General features: G+C 40.0%; 1 protein-coding gene across 11 annotated transcripts in view; it reads right to left on the bottom strand.

The window, feature by feature from the left end:
* The window catches only part of SRPK2 (SRSF protein kinase 2), a 240,667-nt gene that overhangs the window by 128,415 nt on the left and 89,274 nt on the right, over nucleotides 1–22,978 (bottom strand). For 4 of the 11 annotated variants that reach the window (XM_036067449.2, XM_036067452.2, XM_036067454.2 and 1 more), the window contains one exon: nucleotides 13,856–13,919. The exons of 5 other annotated variants lie outside the window; for them this stretch is intronic. In XM_036067449.2, the coding sequence (XP_035923342.1) occupies nucleotides 13,856–13,919 (64 nt within the window). Of the gene's footprint in view, nucleotides 1–13,269; nucleotides 13,302–13,855; nucleotides 14,122–22,978 lie in introns of those variants that run through there. 2 more of the 11 variants (XM_036067458.2, XM_036067453.2) reach the window with 2 other exon arrangements.

The raw sequence follows: 22,978 nt of genomic DNA, 5'->3' as shown, positions 1-22,978 counted from the left end.
TTTCTCCCCCCTCCCCCTCTCTACTCACTTGTTCTCTCTTTCTCTAAAAAAAATTTTTTTAATTAAAAAATAAATCTTAAAAAAAAAAAAAGAATCCAATGTGGAAGTTTAGATGAATCACTTCACCATTTGGAGCATCAGTCTTCCTCATGCAGAAAACAAGCATGGAGGATACACTGGATCTCCAAGGTCTTTCCTTGCTGTGATGTTTTTTTCATGCTATTCATCTACGTACGCCTGGTCAAAAGAACTAGTGAAACGCTGTTGATTAGTTAATAAAAATGAATCACTATAACTGAGTTGCATCACTCATAAATGAATTTTTACATTCCACCATCTCAACTGTATTAAAGTTAGAGGGGAAATGACAATTTTAGGGGCACCTGGCTGGCTCAGTCAGTAGAACATGCGACTCTTGATCCCAGGGTCGTGAGTTCAAGCCCCACGTTGGGCGTGGAACCTACTTTAGAAGAAAATGACAACTTTGGTAATGTGGTGATTCCTCCTAACATTCCTTTCAGTAAGTGTACAAGGTGGAATGACAGGCGATATGATGTGTAAATCTTTGATTTCTTCACATTTCTTCTTGTCCACATGCCTCTCTCAAAGCATGACTATGTTGCTGAGCTACATGTTATTCTAGTGTTCAAAAATACATCATTTTGTACCACAATGCCCTCACATGCAACAAACGATACAAAGAATGCTGATGTGTTGCACCAGTGGATGAAAGGCTGGCTGTGCCGGACTCATGGGGGACACGACGTCAGTCACCACACAGTAATTTCACATTCGGAGACCTACAGGATTTACCTCACGCACATGGAAGGTGTGATACCACTGAACTCTTGGTGGAAATTCTGGAGTTCAGAACCACAAAGAGTATCAAATCATATGAGGTAACCAGACAGAGCCTCATCTTTAGAAAAAGTTAACCTCAGTACATCTACTTTAAAACATTAAACAAAGAAATTTCTTGGAAAATGCTTAATTTGCATTTATTTAAAGTATCACTACAAATAGATCCATCATATCTAGTCCTAAGAATCAGAAAGCCTTTAAGATCCTCCATAAAATGTTTGATTGCGGGTGACCTGGGTGGCTCAGTCGGTTAAGCGTCTGCCTTTGGCTCAGGTCGTGATCCCAGGGTCCTGGGATCGAGCCCCGCATCGGGTTCCCCGCTCGGCGGGAAGACTGTTTCTCCCTCTCCCACCCCCACTGCTTGTGTTCCCCCTCTTACTTTCTGTCAAATAAATAAATAAAATCTTAAAAAACAAAACAAAACATCTGAGACCTGACTTTATGCTGACAGGAGCACGTGTGTGCGCTACACGTGGGTGGAACATTTCCCTTCCTAAACCCTGTCAATGGCTCTTGGTAAACTTCAGCATTAAAATCCACAAGCCTGGGGTGCCTGGGTGGCTCAGTTGGTTGAGCATCCAACTCGGGCTTGGCTCAGGTCATGATCTCAGGGTCGTGAGATGGAGCCCCACGTCGGGCTCCAAGCTGGACATGGAGCCTCCCTGAGATTCTCTCTCTCCCTCTCGCCCTCCCCCTGCTCACGCGCTCTCTGTAAATAAACAAAATCTTTTAAAAATTAAAATTAAAGGGCTCCTGGGTGGCTCAGTTGATTAAGCGACTGCCTTCAGCTCAGGTCATGATCCTGGAGTCCCAGGACTGAGTCCCATATCAGGCTCCCTGTTCAGCAGGGAGTCTGCGTCTCCCTCTGACCCTCCCCCCTCTCATGAGCTCTCTCTCTCAAATAAATAAATAGTTAAAATCTTTGAAGTAATTAGTAAATATTCTGAAAAAATTTAACATTAAAATTAAAATTAAATCCAAAATCCTTCCCACTGCACAGAAGAGTCCTTGCTACCAGGGCACAAGATCTCTCTCACCTGATGTCCCATCCTTTCCTCCACCTCTTTCCCAGCTATCTAGAGTTCCCAAATGGTACCACAATGTTTCATTTTGCTCTGACTTCTCACATGCTATCTCCCCACCCCAGCATGCTGTCTCTAACCTGAAGATTGCGACTTCACAGTTCAGCCCCCCCACTCTAAAAAAATACACACACTGCTGGCCCCTTCCCCAAAAAACTCAAAATTCTAGCAGGAAAAATGCAGTTTGCCAAAAAAAGATCTTGACTAAAAAGGTGATTAATTTTTACAATAAAGTCAGTGAATACTTACTGAACATCCACAAGGCCCTAGTCCACAAGCCCCACAAGGAGGGTTGGAGAATCTTAATTTCTACACATCTTTAAAAAAATTTTTTTTAAAAAGGAAAGCCTATCATTGGTGTTAAGTGTTTTGTTATCTGTATGGGGTGAGAAGCTTCTATCACATAACTTCTTTAAAATTCCTTACAGGGGCGCCTGGGTGGCTCAGTCGTTAACGTCTGCCTTCAGCTCGGGTCATGGTCCCAGGGTCCTGGGATCGAGCCCCACATCGGGCTCCCTGCTCGGCGGGAGGCCTGCTTCTCCCTCTCCCACTCCCCCTGCTTGTGTTCCCTCTCTCGCTGTCTCTCTCTCTGTCAAATAAATAAAATCTTTTTAATAAATAAATAAATAAATAAAATAAAATTCCTTACAAAATTAAGATTCATCAACAAAGGCACTAAGTATACCTTAAGCGTTTCATAAATGCAACTGCATACAAGAATCTACTGTGTCTTGTGGTTTGTTGAGGCTGATTACACGGACTTCGCTCTCACGTTGCACACCCAGAGCACACTGACAGTGTCCCCGTACCAGCGGCTTCACCGGACACAGAGCTCAGGAGCAGGCCTGGTACAGGTCAGGGGTGGCTGGCACGGAGCTTATCGCCACCTGTACAACGCTCCGAAGGAGTAAGAGTAGACACACTGCCGGTGAGAGGATAGAGCGGTGTGACACTCCTGCCCAAGACCCTTACAAGCTGGCTTTGCAAGTGACTCCATCTCTAAGACCACCCAGACTCAATGAACACAATTACGGTATACCCCTCCGTATCACAGACTCAGTCCCCTGCAGCCTTTAAAAATGATACCAGAAAAAAATGAGGCTACAGAAGAGTACTTAATAACCTCAGAAAGATCACAGGTGGTAAAAAGCCAATTCCAAAGTAATTTGTCAATATGATACTGGGTTTTCTTTTTGATGATGGTGATCCTGTTAAAGTGTGTCTGCTTGATTTTTATAGATCTACTTACACTAAAACAAAATAATTACCTTAAAAAATTAATAATGGTGACTGACCTTTAATGATAAAAGCCTGGTGCTTTTTGTGTCCTTCTTTTTATCTGAATTTTCTAAAATGAATAAACTTATCTTCTGAGATATGTGAAAAAGATAGTAAGGGGCGCCTGGGTGGCTCAGTCGGTTAAGCGTCTGCCTTTAGCTCGGGTCATGACCCTGGGATGGAGCCCCAGGTAGGGCTCCCTGCTCAGTGGGCAGTCTGCTTCTCCCTCTCCCTCTGCCCCTCCCCTTGCTCCTGTACACGTGCACCCCCCAAAAAAAATCTAAAAAAAAAAAAAATTTATATTAAATAATACTAATCATAATTAAGTTAAAGAAAAGGTTTAGTTCTCCTGTAGGAAGTAGTATATTTTCTCCTTATAGATAGTAAGAGCAACATTATTTTTCTTTAGTCTGGCTGTCAGGAGACTTGACGCCAAATCTGCCAGTCACCATTAGCAGGTGCACAGCAAATGCCACGTATCTGGGGGTGGGGAGGTGCTTGTGACTCTCCACCATCACAACCTTGTACCCTGACCTGCACTTTCTCCGGCCCTTTCTCTATTGCATTGTAGATATTCTTCAAAACTAGCCTCAAAATCTTTTTTGTGGGGTGAGTGTGGGTGAAGGGGGAAAAGAAAGATGGAAAAAGAAGAGAAAAGAGAAAGGAGAAAAAGGATGAGGTGACGGTTGCACAAACAGGATATTGCTCTACCTCTGTAATTTTCAGGTTAACTTATTGAAGTTTAAGTTCTTGTCTTCCTCATTCAAACAGTTGAGATCTTCTTGAATTTTGGTACCTTAGTATGCAGTTATTAGAGCAGTTATCACCAGTGTTTTTGTGTATTTGAATCATCAGAAAAACCCAAAGACATACTTCTTAGTATAACAATAGCTGGACTTGTACACCTCCAATATACAGATAATGCTTACAGTACTCACAGGATTTGAAAATCCTTTACCATAAATCCATACAGGTCTGTGACTCACAGACTGTAAATCAGTGTGCTACAGCACAGAAGAAAAATATTTACAATGAGGTGAATTTAGATGGCAGATATTCTTTTAAGGCTGGTACGAGTTTTTGTTTTGTTCTTTTCATTTGCACCATCATTTAAAATGAGAGATCTAGGGCACCTGGCTGGCTCAGTCAGTGGAGCGAGCAACTCTTGATCTCAGGTTTGTAGGTTTGAGCCCCATAATGGGTGTAGAGACTACTTAAAAATAAAATCTTTAAAAAAATAAATAAAAATAAAAAATAAAAGAGATCTGACACACAAAAACAAATTCTCAACTTCTCCTAAAAACCACAAAAGGCAGCAAAACTTGGCTTGTATTTCAACATGTCAGTAGCCAGCAAGAGCAGATCAGTAGCCATCACTTTCTTTACTTATTTATTTTGGAGGGACGTGGGTTCTTTATACACATTGATGTTGAAAACACATGTCATTATAAAAACTGCATGACGTACCTTTATTAAGCAAAAGGACAGACGTGTAACTATAACAACCACTGCAGAATAATAGTGTGTCTCTGAATACCATATATGTGTGTGTACAGGTTCATTTATACATACATGCTCATTTACACACACACACACACACACACACACACCCTTGTATTATAAACTCTGGGTTTACAGAAGCTAGAACATCTTTAAATACTTTTTTGCCACCTGTTTTTCACCTTTCCTACTCTTTTTTTTTTACAATGTCTTTTAATAACATTTTTGCATTATTAAGTCTTCTATAACATGGTTTTATCTCCGCATCATATTCCTTACACTGTATAAACTATAACGAATTTAATACTCTCACAATGCAAATCAGTTCATTTATTTCCAATAGGTGCAGAGTAATTTACAAAGTTGCAGAGTAATTTACAAAGACCATTTTGTGTTTTATTTTTGCCTTTGTAAAAGAACAGGAAAGGATGTTGAGTTCTCTGTGCTCCTTCTCCCCAGTTCTCACTCTCCTTCCTCTTTTTCTTTTTCTTTTTTTTTTTTAATTGAAGTGTAACAGCAGCTACCTCTTTAGATGGGACTGCGGTCTCTAGTGTTCTAGAGTCTGCACCTGGCCCTCATCACTCACTCACAGTTGCCTTTGGTAGGCAAATGTTTGTAACCCCTTCACCACACCTCTAGTCTTAATGTACGTTCACCCAAAGTACAATTATTGGTTATTTGTAATCTTTCCAAAAAAAAAAAAAAAAAAATGCCAAGAGCCTCCCACTGGAGTGGTCCAGGATACGGTGCTCAGCACCACATGCCCAAAAAACTGACCGAACTTAGGTCAGGGGTAAGCCACCCACCAAGGCCTCTTCTGTAAAGATCCCACACTTCTATGCCGCCTTTGCGGCTCCCTCATTTCCAAACCACTGACTGGCTAGTGTACAGCAGCTGCAGATAAATGCTGCATGGAAGGACGGATGATGGACGGATGACAAATGTCACCTACACTAAAATTAGTCTCTAATTTCTTCCAGCCAGTGGCTGGAAGAATTCTGCTCCAAAGGGAATCTGCAATATGACTGCTAGAGATAGTTATTTTTTATTGTTGTCATTGTTATTCTTATACTAGGTGTTCCCACTTGTGCAAAACTTCCCTGACCTGCCATCTGGGGGTTGGGGTGGAGGGCAGTTCCCAAAGCGAAGGGGAGGTGCTGCTGTGGGGACACAAAATGATTACAGGTGATACTTGGGACTTGGTATTGAATTACAATGAATCACATACTGAGAGAGTTACTCTTTTCCCAACTTCTTTCAGGCTATCTGAGTATATCAAAGAGCCCGTCTCACTCTGGGGCTAACACGTATTTAAGCTCCTTTCTGACACTTGCCAATTTAATTTCCCTTGTAAACAGAGGGAGCATATGGCCAGGCCTAAAGCCTTATTCAGACAAGAGAATCAAGACAGGATTTAATAGTAATTGTTTTTTAAGGTTCTGGTAGGAATACAAAGTTTTCTTTTTAAAGAAAATTAACTTTAAAAAAGTATTATAAAAATTTATGTTACATATATTTTATCAGAACTAAAAACAAGCAAAAAACACATTATTAAGTAAATAACAGCAAAGGATGGAGTACGACCAAGACAAACAGCACCAAGGTGATATACAAAATGCTGACATTTGGGAAATAAATGGCTATTGTTTGATGTTACCAGTTTGGCAAAGAGATGGAAGGTGTTCAGATTTACTTTAATTTCCATTTTACATTATAACAAATGTAAAAAATGTATGTAATAACAAACTGCATTTTTATGGTGATAGAAAAACCTAAGATTTATAACCTTGATACTCTGAGTTAAATTAGCTTATATGAGAATATATAACTATTTATGACTATATACAGCTATACTTTATTACTCTAAGCCAATACCATAAAAATGATTCCCTATACCAAAAAAGTCTTCCCATAAAGTTCGTAAATTGTAAGCTGCAAATGATGATATAAAATAAAAATATTCTGCAATGAAAACACTTCTATATTTAAGTTCTTCAGTTGGGGCTAACACTAAGTAAACCATAAGTAGACCAAATGTCATTGATACTCCCCTCTGTCAAACAGCAGCTGTGACAAATGCTACAAAGGAGAGGTACATGGTTCCGTAAGGGCTTATAATAGGTGTAATTTGACCTAGGCAGGGCTTCTTTAAGATGGGAGGGATAGGAGCAGCGTAAGAGCAAAGCAAGAGGGACATGACCAAAGTCAGAGGAGTCTGAGGTTAGGCTGGAGAAATGTGGGCACTCGCTGGCCCAGACACGGAGTTCTCCTTTCTGCCAAGAACGGTGGGAAGAGAGCTGAAGGGTATTTAGAGTGGAGTGACCTGCCTGAGCAGATGGGTGTTCTGAAAGGTTGTGCTGGCCGTAATGTGGCAGCCCTCCAAAGAGGCATCAGGAAACAGCAGCAAAGTTTAAACTGATGACAAACACAGTAATCTAGAAACTACTGCCTCTAGACCACATATATAATGACCAACAGGAAGGAAGCTCAGGTAACTGTCCAGGTTTTTTTAAATAGAAATTAAAAGACAACAGTACACCTTTATTTAGGTGTGTGATACAGAAATTTTAGAGAGCATGATATAAAATGTAACACTATACAAATTTAACATTATAAAAATGTAATATAAAATCGAAACCTATCAAAAATGTCCTAACTTCTTGGTCAGACCCAAGGTGGCCTACCTACCTCAAGGGTTTTAAGAGGACTGGAGGTCGATGGAGGCCCAGATTACTTCCCCGGTTCTCACCCAGGGCTTTTCTGTTTTATATGACAGGCTTCTTCTAATAAGGTTTAAATGAAGAAGTAATTTTGCTATTGAAACCAAGTCTGAAAACTAATGGTAACACCTGTGGCTTCCAGGGCCCGGTTAAAAGATCAGAATCAGTCAGTGGGAGAGCAGTACCTCAGATGACTACACCTTATGATTCCCATTTAGTCTAAACTTCTGATTTCCTTCATGAAAGTTGGTACTTAGAAAGTCCCTTATCTACCTCTAGTTCTCCTCAAAAAGGCTCCAACTACTGGTCACGCTGGCACACCTATCAGAATTCTGACAGAGAAAGGAAAGGGGAAAGGAACAGAAATGGGAACGCAGAGAAAAAGGATGTATACAGTCCCAACCTCGCAGGACCTGGAGCAGAGCGAGTGCGAGTGCAGACTGGCACACTCACTCCGGAAAACTGGCAGTGGCCGCTAAGGCTGAGCAATGGCGCTCCTGGGGGCACACACAACAGAAACGCATGCACACATCCACTCCCCAAAAGATATGTATACAAATGCTCGGAGCAGCAGTATTCCTAACAAGCTGCAAACATCCCACATGCTCATCAACAGCAGAATGGATAAATAAAGGCGGGCACATTCACATGGTGAATTCTGCACAGCAACGAGATGGAGCCAACTCCCACTACACACAAAATACAAGTGCATCTCACAGGTACAGTGGGGAGGAGACAGAGCAAAAGCGTGTGCAGAGGGTTTCTATTTATAGATGACATTCAAAAACAAATACAAATGAACAGTCCTATGTGGAAATAACTTCATCTTTACCTTAATACTAAGACCCAAATGAATCCCAGTCTTAACATATTAAGAGCCAAAAACTTTTATTAAGTAAACCTAGTAGAAAATCTTAGTGACCCTGGGCTTGTCAAAGATTTCTTAGATACAACACGTAAAACATAAACTACAAGAGAAAGAAAACCCAATAATTGGATTTCATAATGATCTACGATCTGTGCACTTTCCCATATATATATCTTCAATAAACATGAAAATTACTGAAAATTCAATGAAAACAGAAGAAAGCGCAAGGACTGAGTGGAGCAAGACCACACAATCAGCCACTGTCATCTCTTCTCACCACTCAGGAAAGTGCGTCTCAAGTACACTTGCCCCGGAAACTCAGACTGTGGCCGAGGTGAGGGTGAGAAAGGCAGAAGCACACCACCAACTACCTGCCCTGCCTTGTGAGCTGGAATGGGGTGATTCAGTGAAGAGGGAATTCTGTTTTAAGATTTTTTTTTTTTAAAGTAATCTCTACACCCAACGTAGGGCTCAAACTTACAACCCCCGAGATCAAGAGTAGCATCTCTACCAACTGAGCCAGCCAGGCGCCCCAGAAGAGGGAATTTTTTTATAAAATCTGGCTATCCTTCCATTACTGCTCTTAGTTCACCAGAGACATGGAGGAAAATACATTCGACATAAGAGCAAATAAAAGACACCATGGTCCTGAATCCTTTTCCACCAAATATCCTTTGCTTCTCTCTCCCATCCTGATTTTTTAAATTTTTTTCCCCTTCCATTCCCCTTTTCTTCCAGGCTTCTCTTTTTGCTTTCTGCAACCACACATCATTATCATATGCCCTTTTTCTTTCACTTAAGAGGCTCCAAAATAAAGAAAGGAATTAAAATACACACAAAAATAGCACAGGTTCTTTATGTGTTTCACATGCCCTTCTCATGCTGGGGTAGGGACAACAATCTGTCCCTTCTCACCTACCCTGTTGACACCATATTGGCAGAACACAGGCCTCAGGGTCAATATTTTTATGATACCTTCTCCCTCTTCCTTTCTCTCTTCTCCTGAAAAAGGTAGTTAGCAATTTATAAATTCAATTAAGTGCTAGCTATGTGGATGCTAATAACCTAAGCTAGCACTTCTTATCTACTACAATATAAAGACCCCTTTTAACCGCCCAAAATGTCAAACACATCACACACACACACACACACACACACACACACACACGAAATGATCCTTTTGGTATCTGGTCCCCGAGAAAATGCAAACCTAGTAGGCACTGCTATTTGGGTAACTTCACTGACTGTGACCTTTATTAATTACAACAACATTTACATTTGACAAGAGCAGATGTGCGCAAAGCTTTGTGTGAATTCAGGTCCCCAGCTCCTTAGGACCTTCCGCTCACAAACTCCTCAGCCCTCCCAGGAGTCCGCATGTAAAGAATGGGAATCCTCACTCTGAGCACCCTCGGCTCAACTCTTCTTTACTGATTAAGAATTGTCCAATTTTGTTCATGAGTTCACTGAAGAAGTAGCAATACAGTTTGACAAAAATTTTAATAGAGCAAAGTTCCTTCTGCTCACTGAGGATCTTTAGGGGATGATGTGTCAGAGTCCTCCCCACAGGCAATCCTTGCCTCCCTCCCTCCCTCCCACCCTCTCTCTCTTTCTCTCTCCCCCACACCACCCTGCCTCCTCCCCTCCCCTCCTCACTTAGAACTCGTATTTGGAACTGTTTAATAAATGATTACTACCTTTTTGCTAGCTATTATCATGATTACTACTCCTTTTCCTCCTCTTCCCCACCCACTCCACCCCATAAGTTTCCAAATCCCAGAAGTGTCATGGCTAAGAAAAGTCAAGAAGAAACAAAACCTTGAAAACCTAATTTTTATATCAAATAAATGTTCACAGCTTTCTTTTTTTCATTAAACAGGGGTAGGTAAGGAAGTAAACCTGCGACTGGTCCTCTCACTACCATATTTAAGATGAATACATTCATTCATTCAACAGGCAGCAATTAAAGAGCAGATACTCATAGTAAGATCTGCTCCTAAAATCTGCAGAAGGGGGCCCCCTTGCAACTGATAATGTGTTCCTCTCAACTGGCAATAACATACAAATCAGGTATCATGTGGTTTGTTGTTGTTGTTTTTTTAATTCATTCAATAATGTTCTCTGTCCTTAATTTAAAAATTGATTAACATTTTCCCCTTTCTCCAGAGTATAAAACCAAAAAATAGAACTATAACTTTCTGTCACCCCGCTGCATTTCATCCTATGAGTCAGCCTTTCTGAACAGGACTCCATACCTCCCCTACAAAATAACATTCAATGGGGGGCGCCTGGGTGGCTCAGTTGTTAAGCCTCTGCCTTCAACTCAGGTCATGATCCCAGGGTCCTGGGATGGAGGCCCGCACTAGGCTCCCTGCTCTGCGGGAAGCCTGCTTCTCCCTCTCCCACTCCCCCTGCTTATGTTCCCTCTCTCGCTGTCTCTCTGTCAAATAAATAAATAAAATCTTAAAAACAAAACAAAACAAAGTAACATTCAATGGGCCTCCACTATTCTGTTAAAGGTAAAAATATAACCTTAAATTTCAAGGTGTTACTGAGATCTGTAAAGAAAACATATTTTCTAATTTAGGCTCCAAAACCACCTTCAAAATTCCATATATTGCTTCAAATCAGATTTATTTCTTAATGAAGGATCCTAAGTCTACAAAAGTGAATTAGCGTTATTTTTTGTTCTGTTTCTCCCATTTCACAAAACTGAGTAAGAATTAATTGAGCCAACACTAGCCATCACACAGGACTAGCAACTACCATGAAGCCTTCGGTTAAAAATATGAGATGGAAGAATTATTAGGAATATCACATCACTGTTTATATCTATTATATTTTGTACTTAGCAATGTTGCTTCTCCACTGGATGGCCTGAAATATCAAAAGATCATTCTATGCTGCAGACAGTGAACAAAATCAATTGCGGAAAATGGTAAGTTTTGGTTTCTTGCAAACAAGTAGCTTCTCCCTTCTTTTAGAGAAGACAGGATTTCTCAAGACAAAACCAGAGAGGGGGACAAACCGTAGAGACTCTTAATCTCAGGAAACAAACTGAGGCTTGCTGGAGTGGTGGGGGGTGGGAGGGGTGGGGTGGCTGGGTGATGGACATTGGGGAGGGTAGGTGCTATGGTGAGCGCTGTGAATTGTGTAAGACTGTTGAATCACAGACCTGTACCCCTGAAACAAATAATACATTATACGTTAATAAAAAAATTTTTTTAAAAAAGACAGGATTTCTTTATCATTTTTACCAAAAAAAAAGGAATACTGACCATATGTAAATTCCAAATAGCTTTAAGACTTTAAGGCCATGACTCAAACACTCAAACAGCTAAATTAAAAAAAAAAAAAAAAACCTAAGACTTTAAAAATTTAAGTAACTGGTGAACAAGGAATTGAAGGATGTGATGTAATGTTACATGATCCTACAAGCTATTACATTCATGGGCAGGATATAGCATTACTAGGCCATGAATTTTTTTTTAACTTCATATTCTTGTTTCTCAAGTTTTTTCAAACACATTAAAAAGACAAAAGATTTGACTACTCATTATTGTATGCCTTTAAAAAAGAGAAGAAAAAAGGAGTAATTTTTATTTTTAATATATACACATTAATGAAACAACTTGTGTTTGCAAAGTGTTGGCTGACCCATAAACTACATTTATCACCCATGAAGTCAGCATATCACAAAAGCCATATATATGTCTAAGCACCCCCAAAGAATAACAAACAAAGCAAGCAAGCTCTGGTAAAACTGTATAAAGCTGTCACAAGCATAGTGGCTGATTTCTAAACTTTAAAACCATAACCACATGCAACCTCCCTTTCCATCAAATTTAACTACAAGAGCTTGGGTAAAAAGATTTAAAAAATAAATAACAACAACAATAATAAATAAATGTAATCACCAAAATATTTTAGAATCTTTCCTTAGAAGAATCTATTTTAACCAGAGAAACCTCATTCATTCCTAACTTGTTTCTCGCTAATATTCATCCATTCTGCCCAACCTTCAATTTATCAATAGAGAATTCATGCTACTCAAAAGAGCTGACATAATTATTGCCGCCATCCCATTGAGAATGCTCTTCCTGGTAACCAAACTCCAACATGACAGTTGGCCCCCGGACCACTCACTATTTACACCACCACCCTCTCCCCTTCCCATCACCACCATTTTACTGGCAGAACACTCACAAGGGTCTAGATTGTTTTTCATCTCAGCAAACAGAGTGTTCAAAATCGGACGGCTAGCCACAAACTGGGAGTTAGAAACTACATAGAAATAAACACAAATGTGAATAAATTTTTCTATTTTCAGTTTCTAAAGAAAGTAGTTAACGTCTGATCTGTAATGCTCTAAATTACAGCCAGGAGCCTTTCACCTAATTACACTAATAAATCGATTTAATGTCATCATTTTGCCATCAGATCACGTCCTCCATACACTAGTGTACTTGAATTAAATAAATCCTTTTTACCAGGGTAAGTTCTTCACCTCATTTTTTCCCCAGTGCTTTTCCTCTATCATTCCGCAACTACTAAATCATGTCTCCATAATATTTTCCTAAATATTAAATCTGTGAACAAAAAAGATAACCTGAAAACTAGCCACAGGCGAGACAAATCAACACACCTTCAAAACAAAATACCAACATAAAGTATAAACTATTAGGTAACCAAGATAAAGGTAAGCATCAACTGTATGCCCAAGAACCTCAATTTAAAACATTATGTAGTATACACAATTTTGGCAAACAGAAGTGAACACAATATTTACATATCAAAATGGGCAACTATATAGCCTCATTTCTGGCTTGAGATAAAAATATCAATTCCCTTTATTAAGTAAAATAGCCATTTTAAGGAAATACCTCCTTACAGGTATAATCATTTGATTGACAGATAAAATAATTGCTTTAAAAACACTTCTGAGTCATTTTGTGCTTACCTGCAGGCACGAACCATTACTGCATGCAGCGACTGTTCCATTCCCTAGCACAGACTTGAAGGAGCATCATATCTCTCTTTCAGAATGTGACTAATCTGTGGGTTTGCAATTCCTGAGCTATTTACAAATGGCACTCCCTTTCCACGTAAGAAAATATTTATGACAACCAAAAGCCAAGTATTTTTAACCTAAATCTTACAAATAATGTTGGTAATTTTGCAGCAACAGCCTCAAAATACAGGAAGAAAATCTAATACCAATATTTCCTTAAAGAAAGCACAATTTTTGTTTTGCAGCTCAGTAAATTATTTTTTAAAGCCTTCAACAGCTGTCACACATGAACTAGCGCTCTGCTGGGCTACGGCGTGCGTGCTGCAGCTGATTCGGCTTCACTATTTTTTAAAAAATCAATTACCCTTTGTAAAAGCAGAACAGCCTGCCCAAAAACACATCTTCAATACAGCACAATGACCAGCATGCAGTACAATGCATTATACAGCAAACTTGGCAAGAAAAAAAATACGTCCTGGTTTGTTTCTTAGCAATGCTACACCATTAATTGTTCATGCAAGAGATGTAGCTGTACCTTTCTGAAGAGGACGACTTCTCAGAGTTAACTGACATCAGCAGCTCAATCTTCTGCTTGATTTCTGGAAAAATCAGAAAATATTCACAACCAAGATTGCCTGCCCTTGCTTTCAAGCTTTATATCAACAGATTTTTCCTCTCTGATCCCTTTTGTTCAAAAAGAGGCCACAAGATTCGCAGTACTTCTGTTAGGACTGGGATTCGATGGTGCTATAAAGGGAAAAAGCTCCAGAGGCACCAGGCCTTGCTAAACTATGCACATGACTGTTTATGAAAGCAGGAAGTACCATTTCTTTTAAGCAGAGGGGTGTTTTCTTTTTTAAGGTAGAACTAGCAGGGCTCTACCGGAAGATTTCAAATGCAGCAAATTAAAATACAAACAAGAAATGCTCACCACTGCATTCGATACCCTAGATCATCCGAGAAACCTGGGTAATAAAGGTATGAGCTGAAAGGAACAGATGTACAACCCTTGGCTACTTGCGTTTCACCAGCCCTAAAAAATATGGCTCAGTGAATCATTTTTGTCACTTAAGAATGAAATATTAAACCAGAACCCCAATTTATAGATTGAAATTTTTTTTTAACCTTTGTTATGATTTCTCAGTTGTCTCTAATTGAAGAATCTGTTTAACACCTAGTCCCTAACTCCTTTAGAAAAAGACTTCGATTTTACACCTTAATTCTCCCCTCCTCCTTCACAGTACAGCACAAGTGAACAGCAACACCCAGTTACCGAGCAGATAATATACTTGTCCTTTTAGGAAAGGACTGACAATGCCATCTGCAACAGAAATGGAAGCGCCAACTCAATTTAATTAAAAGAGAATTGCTGATACGTATTTGGGGGGAAAAAAAGATACCAGACTAAAAGGGAAGGAGAGGTAAAAAATAAAAGGCAGGGGGAAAAGGAAAAAAAAAACAACTCTAACACATTTCCTTTAAAAATACCAATGACTAACCTAAAAGCACATAATTTTATGTGAATAAAAGTGACATGGTCCCATTACCCAGACTATTTCACATGCAAAGCTGTCTTCCTATTCGTAAATGTGCTTTCTATGCATAATAAAAAGTTCACATTGCAAAAATAAAACACCTGGCCACTGAAATACTACTCACAGGCAGTCTCAGGATTTCAAAGTAGACCTCAATAGTTTCGGGGTTGTTTTCTTAGGGGTAAAACAAATCTTAATTTTTAAGAATCTCGATTACAGAAATCAAAGGAATATGAAAAGATAGAAAAGGAAAAGGGAATAAAAATTAGTTGCCTAAAATAGGGTGGACCTGTTCAGAAATAGCCTTTCAATGTTGTTAAAATAAGGGATTTTCCAAATTGTTTAAGCTCCCAACTTGATCCAACGGGCACTATATGAAACTGGCACAAACACCTGATGAGAGAACAGAATCTGCCACAGGCTAAGGCCAAACTACCTAACCACCGGGGAGAGCACACCGCACAGTGGTTAAATGGAGATGATGATAATGAAACTTACCTTGAGGACTCCTGCGTGGATTAACAGAATCTGGCACCAGGTGCCATAGTAAATGCTCAGTGATGCCCCTCCCGCAGGTTTCAAAAGAGCGCAGTGTTGAGGAGCTCAGGCTTGGCCGCCCACAGCCATGGATCTGAAGGCAGACTCCTCTAACATTTTTAATAGCCACGTGACCTTTGGGAAATTGGACTTTCTAAAAGCCTCTATCTCCTCTCCTATAAAATGGGGATAATAATGGCTCGTAAAGGGCCACTGTGATGATTTAACGAAATACAGTATTCCATGACAGTCATGCAGATGTAGGGTCGTGCCAGACTAGTCAGCCCTCCGTGTCTACTGCTAGGGAGTGCCTAGCAAAGGACAGTGATCCTCAACGAATATTTGCCGAATTAATTAATGAGGTACAGTAGGTCTGTCCTATCTTAAACAGCTTTTCCAGTTTTGATCCACCTTCTCCCTCTTACTACACCAAGCTCAACATATACCTTTTTATCACTATAGTTTGATTATATACGGAAGTTTAATCTGTATCTCGGCCTCCCCATCTAGAGAGTTATTCTCAAGTTTATCAACTAGCCAAGTCAGAAATGAGGTTACACTTGAATCCTTCATTGTGGTAATTGTTCATTTCAAAAAGACAAAAAATTCGCACTTCGGTGTATAGATTATCTGTGCACGTAAGCTGAAAGACCCCAAGTTTAAGGGCGCCTGGGTGGCTCAGTCAGTTAAGCGTCTGACTCTTGGTTTCAACTTGGGCTGGGTCATGGTCTCAGGGTTGTGCGATCAAACCCAGTGTCAGGCTCTGTGCTCAGCGCTTGTCCCTCTCCCTCCCCCTCACATTATCTCTCACTCTCTCTCTCTCAAATAAATAAAATCTTAAAAAAAAAAAAAAAGACCCCAAGTTTAAACTGCACAGCTCTTAGGAAGTGTATAAACATCAGAAATGAAAGTTAAAGCTTTGAGAGCTCCAAACCAAAATGGTGTCCAATAATACATGGACAGGTTTCTACCATCATTTTCACATTTTCTTCAAACCCTCAGATTTGTTTCTAGCTCCCGAAGGACTAAAACGTTTAGGAATGTTCATAAATACTATGTTAATATTGTATACTCTGAGGCCCGTGTATCCCATCTATTCTACTACCCACTCCTCCTTACCAATACCAGCCACGGTCTGATTACTCCCCACATTCATTAAGAACTCTAGAAGCCATTCCACCACAATCCCTACCATGTGATGTTCACATTGACAGATAGGAATTCCAAAAACCCTTGGCTAAGGACCTCAGCCTCCTGAACCTCTGATCGCTTGAGTCCTCTATCATGACCACACTTAGGATGCTCTCTTACACACACTACAAATCAGCTGGTTGTTCTTCTGTTTCATTCACAGTATGTAGGACCCTATACTTTATTTTATTTTTTGCAATTAAGTCCACCAATCTTTTCCTTAATGAATGATGGTCTTCCTGTTATATTTAGACTTTCCCCACACCAAATTTTTTAAATCACCCCATTTTCTTCTAATACACTTTATAATTTTATTTAGCATGTAAATCTTGGACCCTTTTAGAAGGTATTTCAGTCTATGAATTGATGTAGAGATCCAGTCTGCTTTTATAGTTACATTTGAAAACCTTATGCCCCCCACCCCCACAATTCTAAATTACTCTCTTCACCACCACTCCTCAGTTCTTCCAAAGCAGCAATCTTACAACCCCATAAATACATATTTATTCAACCATCCACAGTCTCCATTTATTCATTCAGGCCAGTGAGTACGAAGGCTACACTTCTTTATTTCACAAAGAAAACGAACAAGTGGTTCCTATGTAGTTGGAATAAGCGTATTCAAAATTATGGTTGATATTTTTTGTCATAATTTTGTTTTAATTTCTAAGTAACATTATGGGACAACAAAAGTTTCTTGTTTTTCTAATCCTTTTGTGTTCTTATGATTCTCCTCCTAACTCTACGTGCTTTGCTGTATCATCTTTTTTCACTCAGACCTCACATGTTAGTCATACTTCTCTTGTATGACCCTCTTTTCATTCACTGACTCTTCCATCTATTCCCTTGACATCCACAACTAAAGGACACTGATGATGACTAAACATGAATTTCGAGCCCAATATTTTCTCCTGCAACCCAGAACTCCATGTCCTTCCACCCCCAGCAGACATCTTCGCCTATGTACATGGTCCCAACACACCTTGAATGCAACATCTAAGGCTGATGACCTCATCAACTTCTCAGTCCAGGGTCTCCCTGAACAGCAGCAGCATTGCCCTTCTGAGCCAGGAATTTCTGAAGGATCCCAGACCAGCATCCCTGTCTCATCTGGAGTATCATTAGCACCACTCATCCTTTTCAATCTATTTTATGTTCTAGGACCACTGAGCGCTACTCTGCGCTTCCCCGAACACACCATGCTTTCTCACACCGCCAAGTCTTTTCTTACGCAGTTTCCTTCCCTGGGATGCCAGTGCCCAGTTTGCTTCCCTTGCACACCCAACTCCCTTTTCTAATCTCAGCCCAAGCGCTACCTCCCCTCTGACACCGTCCCAGACAGAATACACTTCACCTCCTCTGCCCCTCTGCAGATCACATACACGTGCACTAGAGAATTACTAAAATACATACACTATTTGTCTGATACCCCTGAGACCACAACTTCCTTAGGGAAGGGGAACTGACATTTCACTTCAATTCACACTTACTTATTGAGTCTTTGATGGTTTTCTTAGCCTATTCTAGTCAAAGTTACAATCTACCTAACTTAGTTTCCTTATTCTTAAATATACATTTCCAGATACAGTACCTGACTAGAGGTTCAAACAACTGCAGAGTTAGAAGAATCCTCAGAGATCATCACCTAGCTGAACCATCTGAATTTATGAAGAAGAAATTGGAGAGTTAAAAGATAAACAACTGGTAGCAAGAACACTCTTCACCTTCTCCAAAAGACTACCGTCTCTGAGAGCTACAGCTAAATTTCCAAGGACTAGCAACCCAAGCAGAATATTCAGCTTTCTTTAAAATCAGCTTCGGGATGCGTGGGTGGCTCAGGCTGTTGAGCATCTGTCTACCTTCGGGTCAGGTCATGATCCCGGGGTCCTGGGATCGAACCCCGCGTTGGGCTCCCTGCTTAGCGGGGAGCCTGCTTCTCCCTCTCCTCCCCACTTGTGTTTTCTCTCGCTATCCCTCTCTCTAAAATCTTTAAAAAAAAATAAAGTAAAATCAGCTTCTAAATTCTACTTTCTCATATCTCCAATCAATTAAAATTATCACTATTATTTGGCTTTCTTGATTACAACCACTGGTCAGTCTATGACATCATACTCTTGTTACGCATCACTTTACACACCAAAAAGGAAAAACCAATTCACCAGGATCTCCCACTCATTCTCTTCTATCCAACCCATAGACCTTCTTCACAAAAACCTTTTATTCTCATACCTACACTTTAAAAGATACTCAAATTCCTTGTAAAGATGAATATTTTTAATTCTTCAGTTAATGGCCTACTATCTCTAATATTTCATTTTCCACTTAATAACATGAGTCTGGAGACTCATGGAACACGCAGGGCCCTGAGTCCAGAGCTGAGCCCATCCCTAAGAACCCAGACCAGGAAGAGCAGTTACTGATAAGTACTATTAAAACAAAGTTCAATAAAGGATGTGCTTCACAGAACAGATAGCCTGGAAGGGAAAGTGGGCAGCCCTGAATCCACCTGGATCTTAAGAGTAGCGGCAGCATGAGACTAACACAGGGATGCCGTGGAGATGACATGCTCCCACGTCCTTTACAGCAGCACTACACACCAAACATGAGCTCACATGGGACCCTGTCTTTTAGGACATGGAAATTAAATAAGACATAACTGGGCAGACAGTTCTACCTCAATTCTTACACCTACATCCTTTTTCCATGGGTGTTAGTCCAACAGATTTACTAAACTTCCTTCCTCTTGCCAAATTCTTTACATAATCATTCACAAAGCTGATTTTATTTTGGGTATACATAAATAAGGAGGATTTTTTTTTTTAATTAATGCTTTATATATATTTGGAGCCATTTCAGGCTGCAAGAAACAGGTATGTGCTCAGTTTACCTCAGGTGATAGGATAATACTGCCAGAAAACATCTAGAAGTTAAGAATAGAAAAAGGCCTCCATAGGGGCGCCTGGGTGGCTCAGTTGGTTAAGCGACTGCCTTCGGCTCAGGTCATGATCCTGGAGTCCCGGGATCGAGTCCTGCATCGGGCTTCCTGCTCAGCAGGGAGTCTGCTTCTCCCTCTGACCCTCCTCCCTCTCATATGCTCTCTCTCTCTCTCATTCTCGCTCTCTCAAATAAATAAATAAAATCTTTAAAAAAAAAAAAGAAAAAAGAAAAAGGCCTCCATAGGCCTCACAGTGAGAATCTTGTTCAAGAGGAAGGGCAGCTCTTGATACTCAGAGTCCTGTTACCAAGTGCTCAGAAGGATTGCTCTCCACCTTAATGCTTCACCATTCTGGTGATTCAACACCTCTGTGACCCTAATTCCACTTCTGTCACTACCAATTAACTGCTTCTCCTCTTTCACATGTTCACAGATTCTACTACCGAAGGATGCATGCTACAGGCCTTCTCTCTTGGTGTCTCCAACTTAAGCCTGCAAGTATCTTTACGGGGCTCCCATTTAAATGCAAAACACTGGGCCTGCAGGAGCTTTTCTGGCTCAAGTGTCAATCCCTGATATTACCATCTGGGACCAAGTACTGAGTTCCTGTCTCAAAATTCAAAGACGGACACGGACGAGACCCTTCATAAAGGGGTAGGAGTAAAGCAAGCTCTCCGAGACCTCTAGGAAGGCTGGTGATTAACTGACCAACACCATGAAGATGGTCCAATCTAAAAATGGAGTCCTTGTTATCCCAGCCTTCATTATTCAAGTCATCTGTTATAAGAACACACAGAAAAGCAAAAATTGTGCTAACAAAAACAATCGTTAATGAACTGACCATTCAAACTGTCCCTGGTTATCCCTAGCCTCTATGTCCACCCATCAACCCCCTTCTTTCTCTCTCTCTCACTGATGCTCACACAGTCCCAACAACAATTCAAATAGAATGCAAATCCAGAACAAAGTGAAAACTGAAAAAAGGCAACACAAGATGCAACATTTGACAAAGTTAGTGTAAGATACTAATGAAATATTAGAACCCCAAATGAGGACAGCGACTGAGAAATGAGGCCACAGGAGGAGTTAGGAAGGTTAGTAACTGATGAGAAAAATCAACAAGGACAATAATATGCTAAGTGTCTCAAGAATGATAATTATTTGATTATCAGTGACTAATGGGGAAAATAATAAAACTCTTCAATAGTTTACAAAAATGTCCTTCATTACAACTGCATTACAAATTAAAAGATATCCAATCACGTTATTATATAAAATTTAGTATGAAAATACATGTCAAAAACAATTAACACTTGATACATTCTTTGTTCATTCTAATACTCAGTACTTATTTTTCCATTACAATTCAAATTTTCATAAATAAGCTTACTTTCTGAACCTGATTTTATTTTTCAAGATAAAAGTCCCAATTTCACCCCCTTCCTTAAAAGTAGTCTTTTTCCAGTATCAAATTTTCTCGGGCTATAATCCCCAAACAGGATTACTTGTGTTCCTGAACATGGTACAGTGCCAATGGAGTACAATGTGTTCCCTCCAAACCCTACAATGAGGCGGGGGTGGGAGGTGGAGGGACTGAAGGAGGAGGAGGTGGTCTCCAGCTGGTCAGGTTTTCAGTCTGAACTTTTACGGTAGCTGCTGCTGCCACTTATGAGAAACTTCACTTACTAGAGGAAATATTTTTCCTTCTGTCACACTTTTTAAATTATTCCTGAGTGCAATTTATAACCTAAAAGGAACATTAGTTTAAAAGGAAAGGTTTAGGGGCGCCTGGGTGGCTCAGTCGTTAAGCGACTGCCTTCGGCTCAGGTCATGACCCCAGGGTCCTGGGATGGAGCCCCGTATCGGGCTCTGTGCTTCGCGGGAAGCCTGCTTCTCCCTCTGCCCCTCCCCCTGCCGTGTTCCCTCTCTCTGTCGCGCTCTGTCAAATAAATAAATAAAAATAAAAATAATTAAAAATAAAAAACAAAAGGAAAGGTTTGTTACTGATTTTCAAGTTGCAGCAAGAAAAGTGGGTCAAGCCCCTCAAACAGGGACTCCCATCCTCACTTACCCCCAGAAGCCTGCAAAGCAAGAGGCAGGGAGAAGAGGAGCCAGGGGCTCCGGCTGCGTGGGCACCAGCCCAAGACCCCAGATCACACATCCTGACACTGTAGGGGCACGTTCAGACTTCACATTGCATCAGACAGTATTTGTTACCATTGTTTTTGTTCTTCTGATACTGAGGAATTTCAGGACAACTAAATACAAAAATGCACTAAAATGTGAAAATATAAATGCTTAGTTTTTTTAGCATCACCATCAATGCCCTCCCTCTATCAGCAATGAAATGTAATGGAACTAATCCCTGAAAACTGTCTACACATTTCTCACCACAGCAGAGTATCATTAATAGTTAATCCCGGCTGCTAAACAGAACAAAGGCACTCTTACCCTGACTCTGTTCGGGAGACAGAAGAAGTAACACAAGTTCTTAGATAACTGAGCTGTTAAACTCAGGGTGAGAGATCCAATGCTCTGTTTACCATGAGATCAAGTTTAAAGCTTTCTCTGTTTTACACTTATAAAATAAATACTGTTTACACATTTTTCTGATATACAAATTTTAGAAATTACAGTACTCAGAAAAAGGAAGTATTTTATAATCCTAATTATAAGATTGCTTTTCATGCTACATATTAATATACAACTGAAACTACTCGGTTCTCTAATACTGTGGCTTGTATGTTATAAATTAAGACATTTTAATTTCATTTACAATTTTGGCATATAAAGGACTTTGAGTTCACCAAGGCAATGAATTCTTGCTTTCTGACTCCTTCAGTAAACCAAGGTCCATTCAACCATCTTGAAAAGTAACTTCACTATCTTAAGACGTGGTAAAATTACTGTACAAGGCTTATTTACGTGTATAAGAAAAGAAGCCCTATCAAAATATGAAGTATAAGGAGGAATTGGAGTCCCTAACTCCCAATCCACATTAACTTTCAAACTTAAGAACTGAAATTGATGATGCAGTACAATTTTCCCACCCTTCCACATTCCCTCAGTACCAACAGGCACAGCACTAAATGCTACCTCAACAGGGGGAGGAAGAAGGTGTCTCAAAAATATGTAGGACAAAATTCCACTCCTCGGAGAGTTCGCAATTTAGCTTGAACCATCAGGCCTACTTGAGCCCTTTATGTGAATTAACTCACAACAACTGGTGAAGTAGGTACTCAACATAAATTCCATTTTGCATGCACAGAAACTAAAGCCTTGAAAGTTTTAAGAATTTCTAAAACTTCCAGAGCTAAACAATTCCATTTATAATAAAATCAAAAAGAATACTTAGGAATACATTTAACCAAGGAAATGAGAGACTTGCACACTGAAAATGCAAAACATTGTTGAAAGAAATTAAAGACTTAAATGAAAAGACACCTTGTGTTCATGGCTT

This window comes from Halichoerus grypus, chromosome 12 (assembly GCF_964656455.1).
Source record: "Halichoerus grypus chromosome 12, mHalGry1.hap1.1, whole genome shotgun sequence".
NCBI lineage: Eukaryota > Metazoa > Chordata > Mammalia > Carnivora > Phocidae > Halichoerus > Halichoerus grypus.
The sequence above is the reverse complement of the archived record's forward strand: the minus strand, read 5'-3'. Positions and strand labels throughout refer to the sequence as shown.